We start from the raw sequence: 25,146 nt of genomic DNA on the forward strand, positions 1-25,146 counted from the left end.
CCCAGATTTTAATAGTAGATTTTAAAAATTACACACAAATTAAATTCGCTGTGGTCTATATTTTAGCCAACAAAAGTGTCCTTTCTTAATTTCCACTTGTTTGGTGAGCCCAAATGATCATTTTAGCTAATAATTAAACCGTGCTCTGGTTAAATACTGAGAAACCAATCAACAATAGCTTTCATCTCCAAGTTCAATTGGTTTTTCTATCCCAGGGGGTCAGATACTGTCACAGTTTTTGATGTAGAGAAGAAATTGCAACAAAATATACAAAAGAGAGACTGAAATCACAGATTTTCTTAACTTGTTTCACTTGATATGAAAGTGCATATACTTTTCAATTATGATAATTATTTTGTGTGTCGTTTAAGTTTGTTATCTACATATTGGATACCAAGTGCATTTAAATATAACACCAAGGGTTATTTGCCCTGACATGGCAAATTGGGGATATGTTGATCACAATCATCTACATCTTAAGTTTGAAGCTGTGGTAATTTTTGGCAACTTGGAGACAGCAGCAGAGAAGAAAAGAAAAAAAATCAGAGACAGCTAAAGATGGATATAGCTTCTGTGATGTCACCCACTGTTTTTTGGAAGTCTTGTTTCAAAGACTCAAGACGAGCATCTCATCATCACATTTTATTACAACAAACCTGATGTGGTGAGCAGGGGTGTTTCAGACTGTAAAATTGCACGCTTATGGGCTAATTACTTCTGATAGCTAATTATCCATAGACAGCCACCTCTTCTGTATGAAAAAGCATGTTCAGAACCTGGTAAAAAATAGTTTTGGCTTCTCCTAGTTTCCCCCTTCCTAACACCTCCAAGGATGGAAAATTAGGGGAATGGACAGTTTTTTGACAGGTATGTCGACACAGGCAGCTGTAATCTGCAGCTCTCACCTCCCGAACTGGAGACAATGAACTGGACCTCAACATCAATTTTGTGGTATTTGTGCCTTTTGGAGTATTTTTTACTGAAATGATCTGATAGCTATTGTGGCTCGCTTGTTTTGGTAAGAGAACTTTCAGTGTTTTCTTCACTGTTTGATCAGCTCTAAAAGGCAGGTGAGTGTGTGTGTTTGTGTCTGTGTGTTACACCTACACTGTTTATGACCTGCAGCTTGATAACAGAGCTTGTCAGTGGTAGCTGGTAATTTATGACTGGATGTCCTAAGTTATTTTTTCATACAATTCACACAATCTATAGTGCTCACAATGCAAAATCAAGTTAGTAGAGCAGGTGTGGAGTACATGTAATCTTAATTTGGAGTGTATTTCTGCATATAAGATGAATAGAATGTAAGTCAAAATAAATAAATAAATAGTAAATAAATGATAAAAATAAGTTAAAATACATTTCTGTGTTCGTCATTAAAATTTTTTAAAATTTGTCTCTTTAGCTGCTAAACAGCTCCACTATATTAGCCAGCTATTTTGTTTTTATCAGTTCAATGGAGAGTAGCTAACTTACAGTCTGGTTATCGAATGGATAGATTAATAGTGGTATTATAACAGGAGGCTGGCTAAACTGGTTCTTTTATTGCACCCATCTACTCAGTCAAGCACTCAAACTGTCTCATTCGCACATAGCGTTTTTATCAAAGTCTAAGCACTTTCTAATGCTCACACTCACACTCCATTGGATGCACTGAGGGCAACCCAGTGTTCGCTATCTTGCCCAAGGATACTTTACCATACAGATTAAGGACTCACTGACCTTCTGATTGGTAGACAATGGCCGAAAAATTTGTGACGTCAAGGGCCAAAAAACTAAAACAGTTGATATATGTTAGCATTGACTTTTTCAGCTTCAATACCTGAAATCCAATTCAATAAAACAATCAAAGAAAAAAGAAAGAAAGCAAAAATACATATTCAGTAGAGAAGCGAACATATTCAGTATGGCCAGCAAATTCACACGGAAATAGGAACTCATTATTTTGCATGATGAATGCATGTGGGCGGCGGACGACTCTGCTGCTGAGAGCAGATGAAGGCAGAGAAGTACTGTCAAATCAAAGCAACAAGGCAAATCAGAAATAAGCGAAACCAAGAGAAGTGCAGCTCTGACGTTGATAGGCGGTGCAAAACAACTGTCTGGAAAGGTATTGAAGGCACTGAAGAGTGATTGCTCCCCGAGGGGTGAATCAGACACAGAGGGAAGAGTGATTCTGCCCAAAGGGAAGATGTATGTTTAATAGAGTTGGTCCACACACACACACACACACACACACACACACACACACACACACACACACACACACACACACACACACACACACACACACACTCACTTAAATCGACCGTGACTGTGTGGCTTTCTCCTAATGCTCAACAGCATAAATACAGTTCAAGTGAGGCGGCACAGGTACTGTCAAGTCATTACTGCTTCATGTATGACCCTACGTGTTTGATCCTCCACAGCATTATGCCACAAGTGGAGCAATTACAGCGCCTAAATATAGGCCGTTGTAAAAGGAAGGACATCTAAGAAGATGCTTCAAAGACACACTTTTCATCCGTGGCATGCCAAGTTCACAGACGCGCAGAGTCACTTCAAGGTCTCGAAAATTGGATTTATTTACAGCACAAGAAAAAGGGTCGTAAATAGAAAGAAACGGTTGGGGTAACAGGAGGAAAAAGATGTTGCGTTTGGTGATCAAAGAGCTGTGACTCACAAAAAACTGACCCACTGAAACAGCTGCAGGTATCATCTAGGCTAATCTTAAATGGACGTTCAAAAAGAAAGTGCAGCTTTTAAATAGACATGTACACAAGGACATCCACAGCCATATATGAACTTGTGCAGGTCGGAGGCAATAAGCTCGAAGACCTTAAACCCCACTGGTAAGATAAAAAGGATTACATTAAATGAAAATAATGAGAAAATGTCAGGTGGTTCCCGAGAGTCTCCTCCCTTTTTAACCGTCTCTACTGACAGAAAGCCATTGCCAGATCTTTATGTTTCTACAAGTGAGCTCAACCTCTTCTTTTCCTTTTTGGCGATTTCAACACCAACATTCCCCAAAGTCCAGCATGTGGTCCAGAGCTTATTTTGTAACCAGCTGCTTGGAGGATTCCTGCAGGGCAGAAGGAAAGAGAAAGGAACAAGGGAACAAAAGTAATGTAAATAAAAAAAAAAGTTTACTACAAAAATGTTTTTCCACAGAAAGTTTCTGGTAGTGGAAAGCTTTTGTCTTGAAATCTCGAATCAAGGCTGGCCTTGCAGTTGTGGGGCTGATCAATAAGTACATGTGTACCTTTTTTTTCTGATGCTTTAGCACCTGTTCCAGTGGACAGTTTGTAAAACCGTAAATCCAGGGTTGCAAGGCTGGATGGGAAATCAAAAAAAATCTAAAGTAACCCTGTGGGTGGACGTTGAGGGCTGACCGAAACCTCTACAAACAGTTCTTGAAGAGTGACGCTGAGGCCACTTGTGCTGTTACAGAAAGAAGTGGGTGAGCGGAGTATTCACACAGGCTTAAAATCATCGCCTGAGAGGAAGCAGAAGAGATCTGTAGTGAGGTTGCCTTGTTGTTGTGTTGTTGTCCGCAGGAAGTGTAGGAACTTGGAGTTGCGTGGGTGGAAATCGAAACCATTACATGCCCTGCAGATCCTGGAACCTGACACGCTATTGTTCCATGCAGTTTGGTTTTGCCTTATAACCACTTATTTGATTTTTCTTTTTCCCTGGAACTCACTGAATGAGTAGATTCTGTGAAGAAAATAGACGTCATAATCAAATTCTTGTAATCTGCAAAGAAATGAGTGTCTGTGTCCAACACTCTTTTCCATTTCATTGAGCCCATCAGTTAAGGTTCGCATCAGTTTACTCTAACCCAGAGACCTCTGGGTAGTCAGCTACACTAAAAAAAAAGATTTAAACCGCCCCAAAGTTGTCACCATAATTTATGTGCTTTGGTATTAACAATGTCAGTCTGGTCGAGCACTTGGCAGCCATCTTGGCAATGCTCCTGGTTAGTTATTTTTGAAGCCCTTTTCTAAATCAATGGCGAGAGGAGTCATAACTTTAATTTTAATGGTCAGAGGGAAATAAAAAAGGCATCTGTAGAATGACCAGTCAAATCTGTTGTACAAAACAATAAAAAACGTTGTGATTTTTTTTCCTTAAAAAACATTAAACTGATGCCATTTTTCTGTAATTTACACATGTACACATTAATAAAGTTTCATGAAATGACGGTTTCGTTAATCATTCATCCATCCATCCATCCATCTTCATCCGCTTTATCATTCAATCCATTTCAATCCATCTCATATACAGTGGGGCAAAAACGTATTTAGTCAGCCACCGATTGTGCAAGTTCCTCCACTTAAAATGATGACAGAGGTCAGTAATTTGCACCAGAGGTACACTTCAACTGTGAGAGACAGAATGTGAAAAAAAAATCCATGAATTCACATGGTAGAATTTGTAAAGAATTTATTCGTAAATTAGGGTGGAAAATAAGTATTTGGTCACCTCAAATAAGGAAAATCTCTGGCTCTCACAGACCTGTAACGTCTTCTGTAAGAAGCTTTTCTGTCCCCCACTCGTTACCTGTATGAATGGCACCTGTTTGAACTCATCATCTGTATAAAAGACACCTGTCCACAGCCTCAAACAGTCAGACTCCAAACTCCGCCATGGCCAAGACCAAAGAGCTTTCGAAGGACACCAGGAAAAGTATTGTAGACCTGCACCAGACTGGGAAGAGTGAATCTACAATAGGCAAGCAGCTTGGTGTGAAAAAATCAACTGTGGGAGCAATCATCAGAAAATGGAAGACATACAAGACCACTGATAATCTCCCTCGATCTGGGGCTCCACGCAAGATCTCATCCCGTGGGGTCAAAATGATCATGAGAACGGTGAGCAAAGATCCCAGAACCACACGGTGTCATGGTCCGCGGCCCGGCGTCCGGGGTGCTGTTGGGATGCCCAAGCCCACGGGCGTGGCTGCTAACCCCACACCTGCATCCCATCCCAGGCGATCACCAGGTGGACTATTTAATCCTGCCCTACCTGCTGCTCCACGCCAGTCCGTAGTCGCCTCTCAGCGATCACAAATCGGCGTTTTTGCGAGCCACCTGCCTGTCCACCTGTCCGCCTGAGATTCGGAAGCACTATCAACCTCGCCGTCTCGACCCTTTTGGAGCCCCCCCCCCTCTGGTTCACTCAGCCCGGCTACCTCCCTTCTCACAGCCCCGCTCTCGGCGTTCCCTGCGCAGTTCACCTCCCCAGTCCCTCGGTTTCTTCTGGTTCCATACATTGTTTTTTCGGCTACCCTCACGGGACACCTTTAGTTATAATAAATTTGCTTTCTTTATTCCCTCCTACCCTGGTGTGTGTGTGTTCTGCTTCTGGGTCCAGCTTGCGCACGGAACTTCGATTCATGACAGTACGGACTGGCCAGTATGGACCCAGCAGATCCACTCCGCTCCGCTATTAATAAACAGGGCGCTATCCTCGGTCGCCACGATCAGCAGCTCCAGTCTCTCCAAGACCGTTACCAAGAGCTCAGCGACACTCAGGATAAGCTGCAAACCAGGCCGCCCGACCCCGTGCACCGCAGTGTTTCGCCTTCGTCGCTGGAACCCTTCCACGGGGAGTTAGACCTGTGTGGGGGGTTCCTTTTCCAGTGCTCCTTATTTTTCAGCCGCACGCCTCACGCTTTTCCCACGGATGCCGCTAAGATCTCCCACTTCGTGGGATTGTTACGGGGACGTGCTCTAGCATGGGCTGAGGCTTACTTAACCTCTCACCCCATTCGCGAATGTGAGTATGATGAATTCCTGGAGGAGTTCCAGGCTACATTCTCCCCTCCGGTTTCGGAGGACGATGCCGCGCAGAAGTTGCTGGGGCTCCGTCAGGGGCGGCGCAGTATTGCGGAGTACCTAGTTGACTTCCGTACCCGAGCGGTCGCCGTAGGTTGAATTAGCATCCCTCGCCCGTAGGATCGATAGACGCTTGCGGGAGAGGGATGCCGAGTGGCGGCTTAAGCCTATGGGCTCCGTATTGCGCCCCGGGATCCGCGTTTCTCCGCCCCCGCCCCCGGCTGCGTGTGCGCGCTCTCCGTCGCCTCCCCCGCCCGAACCCATGCAGATCGGACGCTCTCGGCTGTCTCCGGAGGAGAGGGAACGCCGATTTCGGACTGGAGAATGCCTGTACTGTGGGAGGCCCGGTCACCGCATCGCTGTTTGCCCGGTCCGCCCAAACGACCCGGCCCACCGGTGAGTTCGGGGATACGGGTGGGCAGCGCTCTAAGCACTAGTAGACCCCGATTGTTACTGTCCGTTACTATTGTGACTCCTAACCAGACTTTTACATGCCCCGCGTTGGTGGACTCCGGGGCGGAACAGAATCTTATGGATGAGAAGCTGGCTAAGAGGTTAGCTGTGTCTCTTACCCCACTCGAACCGCCCATCCCTGCGTCCACATTGAACAACCAAGTGTTTGCATACATAACTCACCAAACCGCGCCTGTACGGTTAGTCACATCAGGTAACCACCAAGAGCAGCTGTCCTTTTTCACTTTTCCCGCTCCTGACACCCCGCTTATCTTAGGCTACCCCTGGCTACAGAGACATAACCCACACATAGATTGGGCCGGAAAGAGTATCGCGAGCTGGAGTGTGTTTTGTCTGGCGAACTGCCTGAGGTCAGCCGTTCCCTCCGCCTCAGCGGAACGGAGTCCCGCCCCGCCACCCGCACCGGATCTCTCTTCCGTGCCCTCCGACTATCACGATCTTCGGCAGGTGTTCAGTAAAGACGAGGCGCTCTCACTCCCGCCTCACCGTCCATATGACTGTGCTATTGAGCTGCTCCCGGGTGCATCGCTGCCCTCCAGCAGATTGTATAACCTGTCTCGCCCCGAAAGAGAAACCATGGAGAATTACATCCAGGAGTAGCTAGCTGCAGGACGTATTAGGCCGTCGTCCTCCCCCGTGGCTGCGGGTTTTTTCTTCGTGGGAAAGAAAGACGGGACGCTCCGCCCGTGCATCGATTACAGGGGGCTGAGCGACGTCACCGTCAAAAACAAATATCCCCTCCCACTCATTAGTTCTGTTTTTAACTCACTCCAGGGAGCTACTGTCTTCACCAAACTGGATCTGCGGAACGCCTACCACCTGGTACGGATACGTGAGGGCGACGAGTGGAAGACCGCCTTCAATACCCCGCTAGGGCATTTCGAATATCTGGTGATGCCGTTCGGGTTAACGAACGCCCCGGCGGTTTTTCAAGCCCTAGTCAACGACGTGTTACGGGATTTCCTGAACGTGTTTGTTTTTGTGTACCTGGATGATATTCTGATTTTTTCCAGGACGCTTGAGGACCATCGCATCCATGTGAGGAGCGTGCTGCAACGGCTGCTCGAAAACAGACTGTATGTCAAAGCGGAAAAATGTGAGTTCCACGTCTCATCCATTTCCTTCTTGGGCTACATCCTCGCAGGTGGGCAGGTGAAGACCGACCCGGTGAAGGTTAAAGTGGTATTGGAATGGCCGGTTCCGGAGTCACGGAAGAAGCTTCAGAGCTTCCTGGGGTTTGCGAACTTTTATCGCCGCTTCATACGGAACTACAGCCAGGTGGCCGCGCCTCTCACCCAACCCACCTCACCCAAGGTGCCTTTCACATGGTCCCCTGAAGCCCACGCAGCCTTCGCTAAGTTGAAGCGATTATTCACGTCCACACCCATTCTAACCCATCCTGACACTTCAAAACAGTTTATTGTTGAGGTTGATGCGTCTGATGCGGGAGTTGGGGCGGTTCTCTCCCAGCGGTCCGGGCCCCTGAATAAACTCCGGCCGTGCGCCTTCTTCTCACGCCGTCTCACCCCCGCGGAGAGGAATTACGACATCGGCGACAGGGAACTCCTAGCAGTAAAACTCGCATTGGAGGAATGGCGTCACTGGCTGGAAGGGGCCGAACAGCCCTTCCTTATATGGACAGATCACAAGAACCTACTGTACCTTAGAACCGCCAAGAGGTTGAATCCACATCAAGCTCGCTGGTCCCTGTTCTTCGCCCGCTTCAACTTCACGCTCTCCTATCGTCCCGGGTCACGGAACATCAAACCCGATGCGCTCTCCCGTCAGTATTCCCCCGACAGTGAGGCGCCCCCCCCCCGCCACCATCCTACCCGCCGCCTGCGTGGTGGGTGCTCTCACCTGGGAGATTGAGGAGACCATTCGCCGAGCGCTCCCGGGGGACCCTGACCCAGGGACTGGACCGCCAAGACGGCGCTTCGTTCCCGCCGCCGCCCGGGGAGCGGTCATCCACTGGATCCACACAGCACGATTCACGTACCACCCGGGTGTGAGCAGAACGGCGCGCCTCCTCAGCAGACACTTCTGGTGGAAATCGCTAACACGGGACGTGAGAGACTACGTGTCTGCCTGTGCCGTCTGCGCTCGTAATAAGTCATCCACTAAGCATCCCGTAGGTCAGCTCCACCCGCTCACTACACCCCACCGGCCCTGGTCTCACATCTCCCTTGACTTTGTTACTGGTCTCCCTACCTCTTCTGGAAAGTGTGTCATCCTCACCGTTGTGGACCGGTTTTCTAAAGCCGCTCACTTCATCCCGCTGGCCAAACTGCCCTCGGCTGCTGAGACTGCCCAAGCATTAATCACTGAGGTTTTCAGGCTCCACGGAATTCCCCTGGACATTGTCTCCGATCGTGGTCCCCAGTTCACCTCACAAGTATGGAGGACCTTCTGCTCCATTCTCGGCGCCAAGGTCAGTCTGAGTTCCGGTTTCCACCCGCAATCCAATGGGCAAACTGAACGTCTCAATCAGGAGCTGGAGACTATGCTGAGGTGTGTGGCTAGTCAAAACCCCTCCTCCTGGGTTACCTACCTGCCCTGGGTGGAGTACGCCCATAACACCCTCACCTCGTCCTCCACCGGATTATCTCCTTTCGAAGCGTCCCTCGGATATCAGCCTCCACTGTTCCCTGAAGAGGACTTAACTCTCTCCGTCCCGTCAGCTCCACATCACCTCCAGCGCTGCCAACGTGTGTGGCGCAGCGCTCGCCACGCCCTCCTGCGCGCGAAGGAACGACACGCGCACTACGCCGATCGTCGCCGCGCCCCAGCCCCTGACTACCGGCCGGGACAGAAGGTTTGGTTGGCTGCTGGGAACATCCCGCTCCGGGGCACGTCCCGCAAACCCAGTGGCGGCCTCTCGGCGTGTACACCCCACGTTCCATGTGTCTCAACTTAAGCCGGTCCGCCTCAGCCCCCTGTGCCCTCCTTCCGAGCCCCCTCCTCCCACCCGGCTCATCGGCGGCCATCCGGCCTATGCGGTCCGGCGTATCCTGGATGCGCGCGGGCGCGAGCGCGGCTGGCAGTATCTCGTGGATTGGGAGGGGTATGGCCCCGAGGACCGCCTCTGGGTCCCGCGCTCCTTCGTTTTGGACCCTCGTCTCATCTCTGCTTTCCATGCTTCTCTCCGCAGGCGGGGTCCTGGCCAGTCGCCTGGGGGCGACTCTTGAGGGGGGGGTACTGTCATGGTCCGCGGCCCGGCGTCCGGGGTGCTGTTGGGATGCCCACGCCCACGGGCGTGGCTGCTAACCCCACACCTGCATCCCATCCCAGGCGATCACCAGGTGGACTATTTAATCCTGCCCTACCTGCTGCTCCACGCCAGTCCGTAGTTGCCTCTCAGCGATCACAACTCGGCGTTTTTGCGAGCCACCTGCCTGTCCACCTGTCCGCCTGAGATTCGGAAGCACTATCAGCCTCGCCGTCTCGACCCTTTTGGAGCCCCCCCCCCTCTGGTTCACTCAGCCCGGCTACCTCCCTTCTCACAGCCCCGCTCTCGGCGTTCCCTGCGCAGTTCACCTCCCCAGTCCCTCGGTTTCTTCTGGTTCCATACGTTGTTTTTTCGGCTACCCTCACGGGACACCTTTAGTTATAATAAATTTGCTTTCTTTATTCCCTCCTACCCTGGTGTGTGTGTGTTCTGCTTCTGGGTCCAGCTTGCGGACGGAACTTCGGTTCATAACACACGGGGGGACCTGGTGAATGATCTGCAGAGAGCTGGGACCAAAGTAACAAAGGTCACCATCAGTAACACACTACAACGGCAGGGAATCAAATCCCGCAGTGCCAGACGTGTTCCGCTGCTGAAGCCAGTGCATGTCCAGGCCCGTCTGAAGTTTGCCAGAGAGCACATGGATGATACAGCAGAGGATTGGGAGAATGTCATGTGGTCAGATGAAACCAAAGTAGGACTTTTTGGTATAAACTCAACTCGTCGTGTTTGGAGGAAGAAGAATACTGAGTTGCATCCCAAGAACACCATACCTACTGTGAAGCATGGGGGTGGAAACATCATGCTATGAGGCTGTTTTTCTGCCAAGGGGACAGGACGACTGATCCGTGTTAAGGACAGAATGAATGGGGCCATGTATCGTTAGATTTTGAGCCAAAACCTCCTTCCATCAGTGAGAACTTTGAAGATGAAACGAGGCTGGGTCTTCCAACATGACAATGATCCAAAACACACCGCCCGGGCAACAAAGGAGTGGCTCCGTAAGAAGCATTTGAAAGTCCTGGAGTGGCCTAGCCAGTCTCCAGACCTCAACCCCATAGAAAATCTGTGGCGGGAGTTGAAAGTCCGTGTTGCTCGGCGACAGCCCCAAAACATCACTGCTCTCGAGATGATCTGCATGGAGGAATAGGCCAAAATACCAGCTACTGTGTGTGCAAACCTGGTAAAGACCTATAGTAAACGTTTGACCTCTGTTATTGCCAACAAAGGTTATGTTACAAAGTATTGAGTTGTATTTTTGTTATTGACCAAATACTTATTTTCCACCCCGATTTACGAATAAATTCTTTACAAATCCTACCATGTGGATTCATGGATTTTTTTTTTCACATTCTGTCTCTCACAGTTGAAGTGTACCTCTGGTGCAAATTACTGACCTCTGTTATCATTTTAGGTGGGGGAACTTGCACAATCGGTGGCTGACTAAATACTTTTTTGCCCCACTGTATGTCATTTGGGCAAGAGGAATAATTGTAAAAGCGACAAGTCTGTTTTCAGTGTTTATCCCTTAAAGAGAAAGTTTAATTATTTTTGAAGGTAAAGTGTTTATTGAAACTTCTGACACATTAAAAAAAGTTAAATCTACATATATCAGTTTTAATTTGTGTCACATGTAATGTGCAATTTATTTAGATTTTTTGGTGAGAAGAAAATCTCAAAAACGTACAAAAACTCACATATCAAACACAATACACCAGACATTAAGGGGTTAAATGGTTAGTCAACAAACACGGCACACTTACAAACTTATAAGATAGTGAGTAGATAAGCCCGAACCACAAAGCTGAAACTGTTTTAAAGTCCTACCTTGCGCATGCTTGAGAGGAACCAAATCACTGGCTCATATGTTCCCCATGGCCCCTGTTGATTGGCTCTTTGCAGGTGAGAGCAGGATAACCACCGTCTTTGTTCACTGAATTATAGAGAAAAAGCATCTGAAGTCATTATTCAGGATGTCTATCTCTTTTAATGTCTATTATTAAAATCCTGACTCAGTTCCATCTGGATTCTCTTGCTTTGCTTGTCAAATGTTTATGTTCATGCAGAGCACATACTGGCTGGTTGAAAATGCTTTCTCCTAACTTTTAATGTTTCACACTCAGTCCTTTTAAAGTTGAAAACTGTGTTAAAATCAGCTTAGGACTTGAGGGCTTGAGAGTTCCAGACTCCATTCAGCACTTTCCAGAATCACATAAAGTTGTTGCAGGTGTCTGCTCCAAGTGTGGGCTTTTCTTATTCCTGTTAGATTTAGGGTGCCCTGTTTCACAGCGATGACTAAATGTCCAAATTTAAGGTTGCTTCCTGTCAGCTTTTTAACCAGTTTGGATTTGGATTGCATGGGGAATGCTAAGTTGGTTTGCTGGAGGGCTGCACTCACTATGTCACATTTACCAGGTAAAAGGTCTGTATTCTCACAATACATGAATCCAAGAAGAGGAAATATAGAAACACTATTAATTTTCTGTTGTAAGTTTAAGCTGATTAGGTGACATCGGCCAATTTTCAGCATTCACGGCCCAGACAGTTTAACCCGTCAGTCAGCCTCCCATATGTCTGACTGTGAGCCACTCTGTTTCGTGCACATGTAACACTTGTACAGTGGCAGAGGCACGTATTGTTAACGTGGAAGCTCTTCATGTGATTGAAGACAAAAAAGTAACAAAGTAACCACCACACCACAAAATGTTTGTAATAACAAACCTAATCAGAAACTTAAGTCACCCTCAGCTGAACTTGGACATTTAGAAGAAGATAACAAAGGCAAAACTGGATAAAGCAAAGGATAAAAAACAGTTAGGAAGAAAATTATGGAGAAGAGAGAAAAAGGAAAAGAGGTTCATATCCTGTTATCTGGTGAATTTATAAATGAATTGAAAAATGATGATGTAACAGACATTTGTTGTTCTGTTCTACCTACTTTTTTTTTTGGTGAGGTACAATTAGGGCTGAACGATTATGGAAAATAATCTAATTGCGATTTTTTGCCCCAATATTGCGATTGCGATGTGATATGCGATTATTTTTTAAGGTCTTTGTCTTCTGTATTATTAAACAAAGACAAGCAATACATCATATAGTATGGCCAATACTATATTACATTAATTTTAAACTGTTCTTTCCTGGAAGACAGACCTCTGTTATGATGACATGAGGTGATGCATGAATTGATGACTGACATTTTTATTTAACTTCTTCAATCACAACAGTATATTTGAACATACACAATAGTTTATTTTTAGCTTACAAACATCTGAGCATAAAGTGCTGACAAGGAACCCTGGTGTAAACATTAAAATGAAAGTCAGTACAATGTGCAGATTGCAGAAATATACATAAAAAAAATCAGTGGCTTTACCACACTCAGTTTTTCGACATCTGTGAACTACTAGACAGTCATTCAATTAAAAAATAATATTAAATAAATAAAACTAATAAATAAAAAATACACACATCTTACTGATCTATGCAGTCAGTAACATTACACATAAAGTGCAAACATAATAGCAATTGTATAAACACACACACAAACACGCCTTTAAATTTTAAAGGCGTGAAATTGGACGGTAATCAGAAGGCTAGTTCTGATTAGCGTCACCGCTGTCTCGGTGGAGTTTAATAAACTCGGCCGTCTGCTTCTTGCTATCTAAAATATAACCAGACACTGGTGTAAATTCTCGACTGTCTCATACTTCTGTTTAATAAGTTTTCTGTTTGACGTTTAGTCAGCTGTGTGAAAACCAAGGAGGAACCCACCCGGGGGATTAATTAAGTTTTATTTTATCTAATCTAATAACTTTAATCTCAGCCAAACCGATTTACTCACGAACAAACAAAACACTGAAAAAAGCCCAACAATAACATTTTTAGGTTGTCTAAGTGACTTATATATTACGTTTAACCCGAGCAGCGAAACTCCGCGGTGATCTGAAAATGATGTGCCGGGAGTTGTGCCGTTCTCGGCCGCATCAGTAACCCTCGAGCTCCCGGCTAGCTGTCGAGCTGGTGGGTAGCAGACGCCTCTGAAAACGTCGAAGCACTTTCGCAAATATGGGATATCTTGATAAACCGAGCAGATATTTGATGTTTACACAACTACTTTCTCGCCTGAAAATATGTTAAAAGTTTATTTTGTGACCCAGAAAGATTAGTATGAGTAATTTTAAAACTTAGTAGCGGCCGCCATTGCTGGAAACTGGAGTTTGGCTGGGCTGCGCTATGAATTCTGGGATATGGTAGTAATTTGGACAGCCTTCGGCGCGTCGCTGTGACGTAATCGGTCTACAAATGCGGCCTCAGGAGGATGCAGCCCATGAATTTGGACATGTCCAGAGTATAATCGCAGCCTTTGCGGTTAGAAAATTGCACTTGATCATGTCGCGATATTATCGCAAATGCGATATATCGTTCAGCCCTAGGTACAATATGATTGCATAAAGGCCGATGCAGCGTTTCCTTTTCAGTTTGTATTTGTTATTTCCACTATTATTTTAATAGTGGAGCATTTATTTTTATTTTCAGTGTAATTTTTTTTTTTTTGCTTTTTAATGTGAGAGAAAATCCTGCAGTTTGGGAGTAATTTAAATAAAATCAGTGATTTTATACTTAATATATTTTACACTGAAGGAAATTAGATTTTTGACCGTAAATATCAATGAAAGATCTTAGAAAATATGAATTAGCAAGTCATATTTACAAAAAAATCAGAAAATGCATCTCCACTATTATGATGAAAGCAAACAGACTGATTTGGTTTAAGTCATAATTTAAGCATCTTAATGTTTTTTTAGTTTTAGTCGAGCTTCAGACGACAATACCATAAGATGATCATAGACTAAATATAAAGCTGATTTAGTCGACTAAAATATAAAGTGTAAAAGTTTTTTGGTTTACAAATCCTCTTCCTTACCCTGATATTAAATGTGAAATGTGTCCATATGTCTGCTCTTCTCTTCCTCCCCAGCGTTGATATTTTGTTGCATTCTCATGAGAAACAGAGAGTCCTCCCTCGAACTGACCGTGATTCTCGATGACAGAGCAAATGTGCGCATCTGATCCTGCTGCACATGAAGATTACTGCTGACTGGATCACTTCCAAACTTGTCCCGTCCTTCGACACAAGTTAATTAGTTCTGATTGGATTTCATCTCGACACAGCATTTTCATCTGTTTTTATTTGTTGATGAAATAGTACATTCATGATAGATTTTGTCCTCATGCATTCGTTTTTATTACTCCTTAGACATAAAAAGCTGGTGGGGTATTGTCATCACACCATCGGGTGTACAGACGGGCAGTGGGTTGGCATGGAAACCCAAGTTTGTGATAACTCGAGAATGAGGCTATTTAGGAGTTTCAAATTGATCTACTAAAAGTCTAAGGGCCAGTATTTTTATTTAGTTATCATCTGGTTTTCATCCAAAAAAAAAATTGACGAAAACTGTACGAAAACAAAATAACATTGTCTCCACATCTTGTTCAAGTCGGCCAATACCTTGATATTTAGTAAATGTGTTAAAAAGAAGACATTTCAGACATTTTCCAAAGACTAAAATAATATACATGACATATTGTCAACAATTTAAATCTTTAACTAGTATAGAGTACATTTTAAAATTTTTACCTTTTACTTGTGTTTCGAGTCAGTGTTCAGAAATGTTCAGAAGTAAATCCCTCATATCCCATAGAAAGACCTGAGCAAACTTCTAATCTGGTCTCTAACCTGAACAAGTTTATAAGTGTAAGATAAGAATTTTATTTCATTCTAATATGACCCAGCCTGGCTGCTCCCCACACAAACAAGACACAGGTTAATATTTGAGAGAAGATTAAGCTCTAACGCTTGCATTTTTCAAACAGTAAATTTCACTTTTTAAGCAGTAATACTTGCTTTATCAGTCTCCCCATCCAAAGATGGGATAGCTTTTCATATTAAAACACTTCCTTGCATAAGACTGAAACATCAGCCTCGTAATAAAGCAGGCCCTCAACTCCTGGGGCTCTCTTTATTAAGTGAGCATGTCTGACAATTGCACTCTTTTCCCTTTTGCTGGGTAGTTTTTCCACAGTTAATCCAGCTGTTTGGGCATCTACCATTTCAGCTATCTGAGCAAATTGCTAATAGACGCTGGGCAAAAACAGGAAAACAAACAAAAGCGCTCTTTTCCCATTGCTAGGTTGTGCACCTTCAACTTTTTCATATGTTGACAGACAGAATGTCACCGGCACAGGAAGGACTATCACAGACTGAAATCACAACAGTAGGTAGTTTATTTTCCAGAGTCACCAATTCCTATATCTACAAGTGTAGGGAAACAGGTCCAGGGGGTTCCAAGGGTCACGAGGGAAGTTTTAGAGAAAACACCAACACACATACTCCTCCTCCCAGGGATTCTTCGTCCAGCTCGGGCCACACTGACTCACCCAACTCTCAACCAAGCAGGGGTGGAAAGTCCTCAGGCAGGCGGATAGCATCTAGCACAGAGACAGGAGAACAACATGAGAATAGCTCACGGGTCTTTACTCGAAGAGGCTAGAGAATCGACGGAACACTAACAAGAGTTACACAATAATCCAGCAACGAGGCACCTCCAGTTGCCGCCTTAAGTACTGAGCTAGAGTGAGCGCTGATCACAGGAGATTGCTTGCAGGTGCGGGAGTCCACAGTGAACTCCGCCCCGGTGGTGCGCAGAGCACGAGAGGGAAGTGAGAAGGGACAATAGAGGTAAAAACACTTGTAGCCAGACTGGGCTAGCCGGGAAGGCACAGGGCCATGACTATGCTCGTACCAGGTGGTTTGGTTGTGGGAGACTATGCACCGCAGGGCTGCTTCGAGTTCCTGTTTGTTCTCTCTGCTTGTCCATTGTTCTGTGGATGAAAGCCAGAGGAGAGACTAACCTTTGTGCCAAGCCATGTGCACGAACTGCTGCTGGAGGTTAGGCTGACGGAGGATAGGAGCAGTGGCAAACTTATTTTTCAGTAGGTCGAAAGCTTCCTGAGTAGCCGGGTCCCACTGAAAGGGTTTTTTGGATAGGTGAGTTTGGTGAGTGGTAAAGTGATCTTACTGAAGTCTATAATGAAGCGCCGATAGAAATTGGCGAATCCAAGGAAGCGCTGGAGCTGGAGACGGTTGGGGGGCCGAGGCCAGTGCACAATGACCCAAACCTTCTCCGGGTCAGGCTTCAGATCTCCCCGAGCGATGATGTAACCCTGGAAAGCCACAGTGTTGACATGGAATTTACATTTATCACCCTTCACGAACGGTCTGTTCTCCAGGAGTCGTTGAAGTATCTGTCGGACATGGACCTTGTGTTCTGCCTGGGACCTGGAGAAAATGAGAATATCATCCAGATAAACAAAGGCACATTGATTAATGAAATCTCTCAGCGCATCATTAACAAGAGCTTGGAATACTGTTGGGGCATTGGTAAATCCGAAGGGCATCACCAGATATTCAAAATGCCCAAGGGGTGTGTTGAACGCTGTCTTCCATTCGTCTCCCTCACGAATTCTCACAAAGTGGTAGGCATTACAGAGGTCGAGCTTGCTAAACACGGTGGCCCCCTGAAGCAGTTCAAAGGCCGATGTCAGAAGCGGTAGGGGGTATTTGTTTTTTTACAGTGATTTTGTTAAGCCCACGGAAATCTATGCATGGCCGGAGTCTTGTCTTTTTTTCTACAAAAAAGAAACCTGCCCCCACAGGAGATGACGACGGGCGGATAATGCCTGCAGCCAGAGAGTCAGTGATATATTTTTCAATGGCCTCCCTCTCAGGCTGGGTGAGGCTATAGAGACGGGCAGAGGGCAAGGGAGCCCCTGGGAGGAGGTCAGTGGCGCAATCGTAGGGCCGGTGAGGTGGGAGAGACAGTGCTTTATTTTTACTGAACACTGCTGCTAGATCATGATAGATACGACGCACCGATGACAGATCCATGGACAGAGAAGGCTCCCGTGGGGAGGAGGAAGGCACAGGTGGAGTGGCAGCCCGAAAGCAGTTCATATGGCATTCAGTGCTCCATCCCGTAATCTGCTCCTTTTGCCAATCAATGTGTGGGTTATGTTGCATTAGCCATGGGTAGCCTAACACGTGGGGGGGTGACAGGAGCCTTGAAAACACAAAAGCTAATGTTCTCTGTGTGATTGCCGGAGAGGGTGAGGGCGATAGGTAAGGTGACAAGAGTTATGTCTGGCAAACGTTGACCGAATAAGGCTGAGGATTTGGCAGAGGCTTGGTGTGAATGTGGAGCTTAGCAACTAGTGAGGAATCAATAAAGTTTTGTTCCGCTCCTGAATCTACCAGAGCGGAGAGAGAATATGACTCAGTCCGAAAAGTGAGTGTAGCGGCCAGCAACAAACATGGAAGAGGGTGTTTGCCAGACAGGTCGCCCACCAGTACCCTCTCAATTACTGGCCCTTTTGCCAGCGCAGGACAGGCGCAGATGAAATGACCTTTACGGCCACAATTTAAACACTCACCCCTGCTGTTGTTCAGCCAGCGAGAGCCACGAGTGACCTAGCTGCATTGGCTGTTCCCCCTCATCCTCCCTGACACTCTGGGCTTCCTGTGACTCAGGCTGGTCCTCCCTCGATACTGGAAGTTCCCGAAACGACTGTTTCCGTGAGGCTCGGCGCGCCCGTAGGCAGTCATCCACCTGGATGCATAGTGACATAAGCACCTCCAGAGAGGAAGGGATTTCACGCATCATTATTTCATCTTTAAGCTCCTCGTTGACATTATTTAACAGAGTGGTTCTTAGAGCCTCAGAGCCCCAATTAGCTTGCACAGTCAGGGTCCAAAAATCAATCGAATAGTCAGCCACTACCTTGTCTTAGGTTGATCAAACGGTGGCCGGCAGCCTCCGCACTGGAGCCCTTATCAAATACTGCCTTGAAACGGGCCAGAAAGTCATCATAAGAAATTTCAGGGCTGGCCTGCAGCAGAGCCTGAGCCCAGGTCAAAGCTCGATCACGAAGCAACTGGGTCAGGGACGCAATTTTAACCCCGTCGCTAGTGAACATATTTGGCAACTGTTTGAACAGCATAGTACACTGTGTTAAGAATCCCGCACATTCCCCCAGTTCCCCAGAAAACGTCTCAGGTGTGGGTAACAGTTAATCTAGTGAAAATGGGGCTATGACGCCAGATGCCTGAGTGGCTGTGGCAGCAGGCATAGCGACAGCAGTGAGAGTTACCTGCGAAGATGCCATGGGAGGCGGGCTTTCCGGCAGCAGAATATGTTGGGCGAGAGCCTGGGTCAGTGCTGCCACTTCCCCGCTGAGTTGAATTAACATCTGTTTGTGACATTGCACTATTCCCTCCAGAGAGATCGTGGTTGCCGCAGCAGGTGTTGAGTCTGTGGAGTCCATTTCGTGGCTGGATTATTCTGTCACGGGCACAGGAAGGACTAGCACAGACTGAAATCACAAGAGTAGGTAGTTTATTTTCTACAGTCACCAAGTGCGATATCTACAAGTGCAGGGAAACGGGTCCAGGGGGTTCCAAGGGTCACGAGGGAAGTTTTAGAGAAAACACCAACACACATACTCCTCCTCCCAGGGATTCTTCGTCCAGCTCGGACCACACTGACTCACCCAACTCTCAACCAAGCAGGGGTGGAAAGTCCTCAGGCAGGCGGATAGCATCTAGCACAGAGACAGGAGAACAACATGAGAATAGCTCACGGGTCTTTACTCGAAGAGGCAAGAGAATCAACGGAACACTAACAAGAGTTACACAATAATCCAGCAACGAGGCACCTCCAGTTGCCGCCTTAAGTACAGAGCTAGAGTGAGCGCTGATCACAGGAGATTGCTTGCAGGTGCGGGAGCCAGGGGCGGGAGTCCACAGTGAACTCCGCCCCGGTGGTGCACAGAGCACAAGAGGGAAGAGAGAAGGGACAATAGAGGTAAAAACACTTGTAGCCAGACTGGGCTAGCCGGGAAGGCACAGGGCCATGACACAGAATTGTTTGAAGGTGAGTTTTATTTGGAGCCAGTCTACATCATGCAGTTAGCATCATTGTTCTGTAGCTGCTACATCGTGCGATCAACATTATTTCCATAACTGTAAAAAGAAGAAGAAAAAAAAACAGTTTTACATAACAAGAGTGACGACTTTTAGAACAACGACCACAGGATGTAAGAGTCTAACTCTGTCTGGGGCAACAACTGCTAACACAGCGAGAGAATATTTGCAGTGAAAAAGGCATGATTTTGTTTTTATAATGTAGCCTCATAAAATAATGTAGCATGAAATGCCTCTGGCCTTAGCAGTAGCTCTGGGTTACCGCTCATATTTGCAGTTCACATTAGAGCAGATAAAAGCACTGTTTAATTCCTCGCTCCTTCGCTCTTGATTCGATCATAATGCTGATGAGCGCTGCAAACACAAGCATCGTGAAGAGGGATGTGAGAGGACCTTTTGCTCCTTTGCATCGCTTCATTTCAAGCGTGATGTAAATTTTCTGCTATTTCAGAGCAAGTAGTCAATTGCTGACAATAGACACTACCCTTGCTGTCTAACCGTTTTTTTCTTTTTCTTTTTTTTACTGTGCTCGGCTGGTTGTTGTGGTGCACTTCAGCGGATGTGTGGAAGATATCATCTTAAATCAGACTCAGCTGAAATCAGAGAGTTGCAGATCCAGGGGACGACATTTGCTGTTATTTTGTTAGAGCAGAAACATGGTCTTTTTATCTGGCAGTGTCATTTTAGAAGGTCATCTTTCTCCACAAAGACTAAACTCATTAAATTCATCACGCTGGCACAAACTGTTACAGACATCATACAGATGTATGCAAAAGGCCCCAATTCCAATTGTCTGGCTGAAATTAGCAATCAAGATCTCAAGACAAAGTAAATTTATTCAACCTAAAATAAAGGAGGAAATTACACATTCAAACCTTTGGTGTCGAAGTGCCTAAACGCTAAATGTGGGATGTGTTTATTAGTTATATTTATAAAATCTATCTCTTCTTTGTCCCCTGAGTAACCCAGTTTTATTATCAAAGAGGTTTTGTGGTAATGGGATTTTAAATATCTCCCATGCATCATGTTTTATGAAAACACTTTCTTTTAGTTAGAATAAATTGGATGTGTTAACTTGCTGGGTTGCTGTTGGAGCATGAGCATAGCATTTAATCTTTGGGAAAAAAAAAACATTGTATAAATGCGTTACAAAAGATTCATGCAGCCTGTGTGAAATCACCAGTTGGTTAGTGGACTTTTATAAATAGAATGATACTAGAATTTCTTTTTCAGTGGTCTGCTGGTGGAAATAGCTGCATATCAAGCGATATAATAATATCTAAGATTATGCATAAATATATCCAAAAGGCATCACCACCAAATGTAGTGCTGAGGTGAGGCTCTTTAGTTAGCACCCACTCTGTTGCTCAGTGTGGCTGCGCTCTCAGTCATGCATAACTAAGTCTTGATATAACTTAAATAAGGAGCTATAAAAATGTACCCATCATAAAGTTCTAATGAAATTATCTATAAAATTATTTAAATAATTTTTTTTCCAGCTGGACAAAGAAACTGCAGTTTTTGGCACTTCCAGAAGCTGCATCAGCGCTGTTAGCTCGTTAACGCGTTAGTGCCGTGCAGCCCCATGCACAGGGCAATCCGCGCTAACTCGCTAACAGAGAATTGCCGCATTAATGTGTTTGGCAAAAAGGCAACAAAGTATTTCCCAAAATATCAAACTAGACTGGTAAAAAGTCTGTTTATGACACATATTTTTAGCTTGCAAACACCTCCAGCATGTGGTAGTATGCTGTATCTAACTTTTAGACCAAGGAGTAGTAATTCTGTTTCTGACAAAATGTTATTTTGACAAATAACACTCACCTCCTCTTCTGAATCTGTAGCTATAAATATCCAACACCCTCAAAACTCAGCAGCCAAAACGCTAAAAGACACACACAAACTCTTTTTCTAACCTTCCTGTGAATGCATATATTGATCAATTCCTCCTACTTATTACTCACATAGCATCGCAGGGTCTTGTGCCTCAGTATGCTGTTGCTCTGATTTATTTACTACCACCCATACGTTCCACTCACAGGATGCCTTGTCATCCCCCTCATTTGGAATTAAAGAGCTAGCAGAGCCCTAGCTGTGTTGCTATCTCTCTTTAATGTCCCTGCAGTCCATCATCTGTTCACTTCTGGCTGCACAGCTTTGAAGTTCATAAACTGTGAAGCAAAGGATGGCTGATCTGATGGTCACTGCAGCTGAGGCAGAAAGGAACCGGTCAATAAACCCAGAGAGCGAGATGCCTTTTGCAGAACTGTAGACAGACATTAAAGCGGGGCATGTAAAATCACGCATCCGAACACATTTTTACCTTTTTGACTCTCGCTGTCGTTCTGTCTTTGAGAGTGTTTGGGTGCGGAGTGGAAGGGACACGTGGAGGGCTCTTCAGCGCTCTTCAAGGATAGCTAAACGCCTATGATAAAAAGCTCCCAACAGCTCAGGATGTGAGCAATTATTGGGGTTTTGATTTCTTTTTGAAAGCCTGGTGGTTGTTTTCCTCTGTGACTTTACTGATGGAGCTTCTAAACACATTTGTTTGGACTGCTTTACTATTATTAGATGTGGCACTGCTGACATTAAAGGTTAGATTTCGTCAGTTGTACTTCTAATCATAGAGAACCCATTGTCCTATCCAGCAGACTGAGCGAGAGGCCCGTGTCTTTGCTTTATCTCAGTCAGACAAAGAAACAGAAGCTGAGACAGTCAGGCAAACACAGCCGTTTGGTTTACATTTTTTATTTTTAGCTTTTATTTTGAGATTACCACCAGCTGAGTCTACCCCACCACTATACACTTGTCACATGTGACATGGGTATTGCATGAATACATCACACGACCTCAGGAAATCAGTATGCAGGACAATTCCTGGAGCTGTTATGAGGCAGCTGTTCAGATATAATGAATGTGTTAGAGACCAGACATCATGTAAAGGGAATGTGGGGAAAAAATGAAGTTCACTTGACCTCAATATATTCCCCTCAGCTCCTGAAAATTGCTTTTGCTTTGGTCCTTCCACTTGATATCTTTTTGCCGATCACAAAGAGTCACAAAGATCCACTGAGTGTCCTCTGTGTCTGTGCACCGTCAGCGCTGCTGTCGTGGCTAAGATTGTGCTTAAGAGCCTGACGCACATGTGCCAACTCAGCAGCTGTCACCTAAAAGTGAGGAAGGCCAGAGTATGAAAAGAAATCTGTTCTTCCCTGACACTTTTCAAGTTGCTAGAATGGTAAAACAGTGTAGAGTGGCACCGGGTGCCCAGTGGATAAACAGACTTGTCTGTCAAAACAAGGCGCCACACTGAACATACTGTCTGGGATGCTGAAGTGTCCTTGAGCAAGACACCAAATCCCCAGCTGCTGCAAGGTTGCTAACAAGCTGCAGTCGCCACAGATGAATACAGGCTGCTGCCAAAGGGTGCATGAAACTTCTCTATCAATGATTAAGTCAGCGTTTTAGTTTCCAGTTTCATACAGATATTCTCATAAGTTTAATACAAATATTCTTAAAGATTGTCATTAATCAGAACAGTTTTTTTCACCTCATAAATTTTCTTCTCTTTACTTTTAAAAGTAATGGCTAAAAATGCTGATTTTGATATTTAAAAGAGGATCTCGCTCAAAAAGACTGCAAACTTGATGATTTTTTTCCTCTCAAAGAAATGAAAAAGCTCCATTTGGTTAAACACTTCTTTCTGTATTAGTTTTTAGGACTTCAACTTCATCTGGCTTTGCACCCTAACTCTGTAGGGTATTTTGACTGTAGTAACTGACAAAAATACCAATAAGCACTGCATGTGTGGATATATTCATGTGTTTCTCTAGTATGTTGGTGCCAAAGTCTTGCTGGTCTTCATCTTTGACCATCTGACGAGGACTACTGAACAGCATAGAGGCTCCTTGTGTGAGCACTTTGGCAACATTTGGGCGATCTAGATTTGGATTCACGAGTCTGTCCGCTTGGCGCTTTCCAACTAAATCTTCCAAGATATTCACCAGATAACTGCTAAGTTTTCCCTTCTGCTTTATGGTGCTGGCCAGAACTAAGCAGTAGGGGTTGTTAGAATACTAGAATTTCTAACTTGATGCGATACCCAGGAACATATTCCATAATATTTTCGATGCTGCAGGAGAAACAAAATGTAAAAAAACATTGAGAAGCATGGATAAGCGATATAAAATGAATGGAAAATTTGAATAATACAAACTATCACAGTGACGGCACTCTTTTTAAGTAGTCTGACAATGACACAGACACAAAAATACAGTAACATAACTGTAAGGTATGCAGTGCTTAACGAATTTAATAGACAACCACCAGATTAAAGGTCTATCATACAGCTGAACTAAATTAACAGTATTGGTAATTATTAATTACTTTTTGTGATGATTAATCCACCGGTATGTTCAAGCTGTTAAATTGACAGGATATTTCTAATGCTAAAATATAATTGTTGTTAAGAATGAATTTTTGAATGTACTGTTTTACAAAAAAAGCAGAAAAAACACCCCAGTAAAGCACATTACTATTACTTTTTGATTAAGATGCCAAATTACTTTCATACTTGAACAGAAAAGTTAGTTTTAGGTGATCTGACAAGGACGTCTAGTAATATTGTTAAGCACTGTATAGGTATAAGTGACTGTCATGGTCGCTGACCCAGTGTTTTGAGTTTATTGTTATTATTTTCTAGTTTCTTCTGTTTTTGTATGAGTTCTTAGGGTTTGGGTCTTGTGTTTAGTGTTTCTGTTATCCCTACCTGTGTTCTCTTCCGGTGTTCTGTTCGTGTCTCTGAGTTTTTTATGTTTTTAAAACACAGTGAATTTCCTGATTTACTTTGAAGGTCTGTGTCTCGTTATGCCCATTAGTTCCAGCTGTGTCCACCCCTGCATGTCATTTCCTCTTTACCTGGTTTGTATTTATAGGCTGTATCCCAATTCAGGGTCTGCAGCCTTCAAGTACGCATTTTAAAGCCGATTACGTCACAGTGGCGCGCCGAAGGCTGTCCCAATTCGAAGGCTACTCGAAATGCGGCCCTCAAATGCGTCCTTCATTTCCCTGAATTTTAAGGCTGTGGCAGTGTAGACTTCGTGGCCCAACATATCCCAGAATGCATAGCGCGGCGGTGGGTGTGGATAATTTTGCCGAAAAAACGGCGGATGAGGGGCGGCCGAAGAGTAAACTTTAAGTAAGTACTGAATATCATGACACTTATTTATGTGCAAATGTTTAATAACGAAGAACATTAAACCATTACTGTTGGCCACATGTCGGCAAAGTTATGTGACATTAGTGACGTTTGTACTAACTTGGTTTTAAAGCCTTTACTTTAAAATATACGCCGTTCAATAGCTGACCTTAATCTTACAGAGAATGATCAAAGCTCATGTAGAAACAAACAAATGAACAAAAGATTTTCTCCTTCATTTCTGTCAAACAAAGCTGTATGAAACGTTTCCAGCTGTTAGTATCATGGTTGCTGGGCAACCTGGGCAGCGCAACGGAGGCTAGACCGTCCCATTTCACAAGCCTCGCACTTCCGGCCTTAG

General features: G+C 45.0%; 1 protein-coding gene across 12 annotated transcripts; it reads right to left on the reverse strand.

Moving 5' to 3' along the window:
* Positions 1 to 15,811: 15,811 nt before the first annotated feature.
* Positions 15,812 to 24,375, reverse strand: LOC113016385 (uncharacterized). 12 transcript variants are annotated; one of them, XM_026159191.1, is made up of 6 exons: positions 24,357 to 24,375; positions 18,757 to 19,206; positions 18,040 to 18,239; positions 16,629 to 16,888; positions 16,121 to 16,431; positions 15,812 to 16,038 (listed from the first exon to the last, which is right to left on the reverse strand). In XM_026159191.1, the coding sequence occupies exons 2-6, from the start codon at positions 18,928 to 18,930 to the stop codon at positions 15,916 to 15,918; spliced, it is 1,068 nt and encodes a 355-aa protein (XP_026014976.1). In that variant the 5' UTR covers positions 18,931 to 19,206; positions 24,357 to 24,375; the 3' UTR covers positions 15,812 to 15,915. The 12 variants fall into 12 exon arrangements, with proteins under 12 accessions (XP_026014976.1, XP_026014974.1, XP_026014973.1 ...); XM_026159189.1 differs by lacking the exon at positions 24,357 to 24,375 and adding an exon at positions 19,298 to 19,352; XM_026159188.1 differs by lacking the exon at positions 24,357 to 24,375 and adding an exon at positions 19,289 to 19,343.
* Positions 24,376 to 25,146: the final 771 nt, after the last annotated feature.

Source organism: Astatotilapia calliptera, chromosome 23, assembly GCF_900246225.1.
Source record: "Astatotilapia calliptera chromosome 23, fAstCal1.2, whole genome shotgun sequence".
NCBI classification, from domain to species: domain Eukaryota; kingdom Metazoa; phylum Chordata; class Actinopteri; order Cichliformes; family Cichlidae; genus Astatotilapia; species Astatotilapia calliptera.